Raw genomic sequence first — 6,109 nt, 5'->3', positions numbered from 1 at the left:
TGTCACTTGGAATGCATGAAACCTTGTACACACATTATTAGATTCATGTTTTCTTTTATCGTAAATCCTAGGGAGAGTGTATTAGGGAAGAGAACAAGAAAAAATAAACAAGAATCAAGAACTAGGACAAAGACAAGCATTGAAAACAATAACTAAGGAGAAAGAACTAGAATAAGGATCAAGATCCAAGTCCTCAAAACTAATATCTTTAAATCATAACAAAAGCTAATAACTCAAAACCCAAGATCAAAGTCCTTGTTCTACACCAAAACAAGAACTCAAGAATTAAACCTAAAGACCTAAGTTTTCAAGATAAGAATAAGAACATAATAAGTAAGCGTGTGATACCCTTGCACACGTCATGGACACGATTAAGAGCCTACAAGTAGCTACTTACTGAGTCTTTGTACTCATGCCATATTTTTCATATTTTTAAAGTAACTAAGAAATTGGTCGAGATCAGGAGTAGGATCTAGAGCAGGTGCCGTAGACAAGTCACATTCATAGTCTCCAACCTCTTTTTGTTTTCATGTTTTTGTTTTCGTTCCTTATTTTATGTTTTAAATGTTTCTATATAAACACTATTTTGATATAATGTAAATATAAATGTGTATTACATTTTAAATTTACATTGTTTTATTTTGTAAAAAAAAAGTACCATCTTTTTACACCATCGAGTATCCCAGTCGCAATTTGTCGTTCGAACAAGCTCAAAATCAAGTTGTGAAATGTTGTGAGGACCTTAGTACTGGGGTTTCTAGTTCATAACCTAGTTATATATTGAGGACATTGGGTTCTTAATCTCTTGGGTTCTTAATCTCTTGGTTCAGAGCTCTTATTCTTAGTCAGTCAGTTACCTAGCCCTAACTTGTGCACTTTAATGATCTCTCATCCTTATGTAGGTTTAGGGAGAGGATTTTGTCGAGCTTTCAACTTCCACTCCATACACAATGTAAGGCATTAGTTCTAGCCCTAAAACACTCCCTTAAAGACCTGCTAGGTCACATAGTCGATAAAAACATGGGCTTGAAAAGCCATTGTTTGGGATTTGAACATGGATTCAAAATAGTTGTATCCTTTTAACTCTTGGTAATTCGTCTAACTCTTCCATTTTTATTTTATTCTTAGTTAACTTATGGTTGTAGGACAGTACCAAGTGATTCCTACCCGTAATTCTTAACAAAAGACTAAAGTGGCTTCTTTCTTACTATATTATGGCATTTGGACCTTGGTTGTTGCACCCACCGTGTCCCAAATTCTCCAAATTTTCCTGTATAGGTTAGGTACTTAATTTTAAGAAGCCAAATAGAATTATGTGAGAACGTGGTTGGTGTAATTGAACTAACTACATCGTCATCTTCAACATCCAGACCAAGGGTGACTATAAAAAACCATCGCAAGATACGTCTAAAACTTACCTCCTACAATCTCGTACTTACCTCCTACAATCTCGTACATTTGTGTTCATCCCTTGATTCCTTCTACATATGTGTAGGGGAGATTGTAATGAATAGTTAGGGACTGGTTTCGTGGGGTCTCATGTGCTATAGACACAATGATACACCGGAGAAGACCCCCTGGAAGTTCCTCCTTGAAGTTAACCACTTCTTCCTTCTATTGGTGGAGACATTTCTCGAACTCATTAGCCCTCATCCCCTCACCAAAATCCTCTCTCTTCTCCTTAAGCTAATGGAATAGGCCTATAGTGAGAGTCATTTCCAATTTTAGGGTCAAAAGTTTAAGAATTTTGGGACAACAAGATTACCCTTTTGAGTAGAGCATCCTAGACCTCCTTAGCTCTCGACTCTTCCATGAAAAAATTATCTATTATCACCCTGAAATTAAAAAAAGAAAATAGTTTTAAGGGAAGAGATGAAGTGTAGAGACTAAATTTTGAATGTCTCTCCAATTAATAAACAACGTACCCGATAACTAACTTCTCCAATTACTTTTTGTTGAGAGCTCCTTAAGCTTCATAGTCTTCTACACTTTTTGCTCCTTAAACTTCTCGGAATTGAATGTGACGGGTTGTGCTGGATGAATTTGTGTGTGGGTCTTGAATTGAATACTTTTCCTTCACCCGTCGCCTTCAAAAGCTTGAATTGGTGGAAATAGCTTAGCCACTTTCTCAAAACTTTTCTTTAATGGTAGAGTGTAGCTCCTTAATGCTTGTTTCTTGCTCAAAATCCTCGTCCAAGGTCTCTTATTTATAGCCCTATGTCTCCACCAACTTCGAAAGCTTTAGATTTAACCTGAATTTGGAATTAAATTCTCTAAATTTTCAATACATCCCGTTGTCGACTTTATGCTTCAATTTCCCCCGCTGGATGTCTAGTAAGCGAAGTCTTATGAATCCTATCCAAATTGCAGCTTACGTGGATGGTTGGATTTCCACCATTTAAGATTTTCTCTTACGGAACCAATCTACAAGCAAATAATATTTATATTAGGGGTACAATTAATCACAATATACAACAAGTTGTGAGGCACATCTCGAACAAATAAAAAAAAAAAGACTTCGACATCTACATTAGGCTAAGCCTTGGTTGAATTAATCGAGCCTAACTTCAACACCCGACCTTAATAGGTATATAGGTTTACTTAGCTTATCCCTTTTAATTTCAAAATTTTCAAATCTTGTTGAGGGCCTTAGTTGTTAAATTTTAGGATAAGCTAGAAGGGAAAATGCTTAGAAAATCTTCGAAAACTTATAAAAATATGAAGGAAAACATAGAAGAATTAAAATAATAATAATAATAATAATAAAATTTAAAAAAAAAGTCAAAGTCAACCCAGGGGCAAAATGGTCATTTTGCCCCCTCCTTTCTTCATGAAGAGTCTCGTTAGGACCCTGACAAACAACTTTGAGAAGGAAAGAAAGGGAATAAAAGGAAAAGGAAAGAATAACCTTCTGGTTTCAATTTCTCAACACGCCCTTATGGGACCAAGTAAGTTATAAGAGCAGTCGGGTTTCAGAATATTTAGACATTTTAGGATAGAGAGTTCTAAATCTCTGAGACTTAGCTCATCGACACGTCCTTTCAGGACCAAGTAAATTATCTAAACTTGAATTAGAGAAGCAATAAACTTTTATAATAATGTACCTAGTGTATTTGGGTTGTACTTACACTCTCATTTTTTATTTTTGTGTTAGAATGAAATTGACTCGAACGTTTCTGTATACTGATAGATCGTGGCTCTTAATAAAAGAACAAGAATGCCTTACTATTATATCAAAAAGATGGAACCTCCTAGAAGAGCCTAGAGAATTGCCTCAAGATGCCAAAAGAGTTATGCCATAGGCGCTAAGAGATCAAAGAAGTACCATGGTCCAAGATCTTCTGATGCAGTTCTTCACGCGTCACCGCGACCCCAGAGATGTTGCCTGCAAAACCATTAGCGAGACTCACTCTAGAGGTGTTGTAGGCTTCCATGAGGTCCACCTTGGAGACCCAAACACTAACCAGCCAACTCTGCAGGCACTAGTGGGCGGTCAGATGAATGCACGAAGCTCCAAGGGTATAGAGGGCATGATGCTAGAATTCCATTATAACCCGCCTTCCTTTGTGGCAAAAAGATAAACCTTGTAGCTATATAGTCATAGTTGGAGGCGGTTGAAACATCCTTTTAATATATGAGTTGCCTAGCAAAGTATATAGGTGGAAATATAGAAATACACTTCTAGTGGAAGAGCTAGAGACATGGTGTCAATTAAGTGTGTTTTGTTTGGAGCACTTATATATTGGATGACCTCTTGGACATTTTTCGAAAAAGCATATTAGTGATGACAAAACATACTAAAAGAACTCGTGTTTATTTGTGAGGATAGTGTTCACTTTTAAATGCGAGAGGTAGGTAATGTAATTATGTCAAGGCCATTAGATACAAAATCTAAATGAAGAATCCAAACAAATCTATTACGGAATTCCAAAATAGGACTCATAAAGATGGTTTGTTGCATATTTAGAAGGAAATAGAATAGCATTGTTTGCATGAAGAAGTTATTGGGATGCCCCAAATACCCTAATCCCTTTAAACCAAGCTTTTTAACTATAATAACTGCAAATACAGGGCACCAATATGTCCTTCAATTATTCCTAATATTATTGCACCTTCCTTATTCATTACTTTCAACAATCGCAATATAGTTTGGGTTTCTTTTATTAAATATAATGTATGCTATTATTTATTTCTTTTTGTACCCTACGGTACTAATAAATTCCACTATAATTTAAAATTTTAACTTTGTATTTTAATTTATGGAAAATGTATGTTAAAAAAAAAAAAAAAAAAAAAAAACAGAGGAGAGAAAGAGAGTGTGGAGAGATTATATATATAAGAAATTGAGAGCTGAAAAGGGTTCTCTCATCATTCCCCGCCATTAACTCACTCCTCTGCTCCACCTTCCTCTGCTCTGCTCTGCTCTGCTTTTCTTTTTCTTTCTCTCTCTCTCTCTCTCTGTAACCGTCGTGCGTGTGTGTGTGGAGGACTCATATTCCCCTCCTTCTCCTCTCCTCCTTCCCTTCCGTATATGTCTCTCACAACAAAAACATTACCTCATCATTCACTTCCTTCTCTCTCCTATGACACTTTCCCTCCCCTTCTCTCACTCCTCTCTCCATTACCACCACCACCACCATCCTTTCCCTCTTTTCCTCTCTCCCTCCCGCCGCTTTCAATGGCCTCGAATGCTTTCCTCTCTCCCTTCCGATAACCTTCTCCTCCTCCTCGGCGCCACTGGCTCTGGTAAATCCTCCCTCTCCATTGACATCGCTGCCCGCTTCCCCTCCGAGATCATCAATTCCGACAAAATGCAACTCTACAGAGGCCTTGATGTAACCACCAACAAGCTCCCCTTCTCCGACCGTCGCGGCGTTCCCCACCACCTCCTTGGCGATTTCGACCCTCTCGCAGGTGAGGTCTCCGCTGCCGCTTTTCGCTCTCAGGCCTCTGCGGTCATCTCCGGCGTCGTCTCTCGTGGGAACCTTCCCGTTGTCGTTGGCGGGTCTAACTCGTACATTCACGCGTTGGTGACGGCGGGTCTCGATCAGGACTATGACGTTTTCGACGGTCCTCTTAATCGGGTGTCGGCGGAGTTTCGGTATCGGTGCTGCTTTCTGTGGGTCGACGTGTCGTTTCCAGTTCTGAAGCAGTATTTGTCGAAGCGGGTGGACGATATGTTGGAGGCTGGGATGGTGGGTGAGTTGGCAGAGTTTTACGACCCGGAAATGGCTGAGACGGAGCCCCGAGTCGGGCTAAGGAAGGCCATCGGAGTTCCAGAGTTCGAGGAGTTTTTCCGGCGATATCATCCGAAAGGGAGGGAATACAGAGAGGGGGATCCGCTGCGGTCAGGCGCATACGAAGAAGCGGTGAGGAAAATAAAGGAGAACACGTGGCAGCTGACGAAAAGACAGTTAGGGAAGATCGGACGGCTGAGAATGGCGGGGTGGGACCTTAAGAGAGTGGACGCCACGGCGGCGGTTGTGGCTGTACTGGCGTCGGAAGCGGCGGAAAAACGGTCAGAAATATGGGAAGCACAGGTGGTGGAACCAAGCGTAAAGATTGTGAAGAGGTTCATTGAGGAGTAGGTTTTCCAGCTTTTTCCAGCTATGGCAGTTACTATTTTTCCTTTTTTTTTTTTTCTTTTTTTTTTTTTAATTTTCTCTCTCTTACATTTTCTAAATAGCCCATTAAAAAAAAAAGATTTTAAAAAATTCCCATTTGCCAATATGTTTTTTTTGCTTAAAAAAAAAAAAAAAAAAAAAAAAGAAATTTTGGAATCTTATTTTGACACATTTGAATGAAGTATAATATTTAAGAGCTCTTTTTTTTTTTTTTTTTATTAAAAAGAAAAATAGGCGAAGGTACAAAATGAAAAATATTAATAAAGAAGGTAATGTAATGTAAGGAAGGGGAAAAAGAAATATGAATTAAAACAACACCATGGGGGGAATCACTTCTTCTGTCAACTACCTGGCTTTGTCTACATTGCACAATCTAAAACCAACAACTTCCAATACTATTTTTTTTTTTTTTTAATTAATAATTTCATTAATTAATTCATTTTTATTTTTATTTCTTGGTTCACCTATTAGTGTACCATATGGGT

General features: G+C 38.4%; 1 protein-coding gene across 1 annotated transcript; it reads left to right on the top strand.

Annotated features, from left to right (window-relative positions):
* The first annotated feature begins 4,403 nt into the window (after positions 1 to 4,403).
* Positions 4,404 to 5,660, top strand: LOC111470452 (adenylate isopentenyltransferase-like). The gene has a single exon (XM_023116000.1). It carries the CDS (start codon positions 4,584 to 4,586, stop codon positions 5,586 to 5,588), a length of 1,005 nt encoding a protein of 334 aa, XP_022971768.1. The 5' UTR covers positions 4,404 to 4,583; the 3' UTR covers positions 5,589 to 5,660.
* The last annotated feature ends 449 nt before the right edge of the window (positions 5,661 to 6,109 follow it).

This window comes from Cucurbita maxima, unplaced genomic scaffold (genome assembly GCF_002738345.1).
Source record: "Cucurbita maxima cultivar Rimu unplaced genomic scaffold, Cmax_1.0 Cma_Scf00045, whole genome shotgun sequence".
NCBI lineage: Eukaryota > Viridiplantae > Streptophyta > Magnoliopsida > Cucurbitales > Cucurbitaceae > Cucurbita > Cucurbita maxima.
Note: the sequence above shows the minus strand (reverse complement) of the source record. Positions and strands in the feature narration are given on the sequence as shown.

Bases quoted from the DNA above. Each gene is read 5' to 3' on its own strand.
- LOC111470452 (XM_023116000.1), top strand. From the start codon at position 4,584: ATGACACTTTCCCTCCCCTTCTCTCACTCCTCTCTCCATTACCACCAC.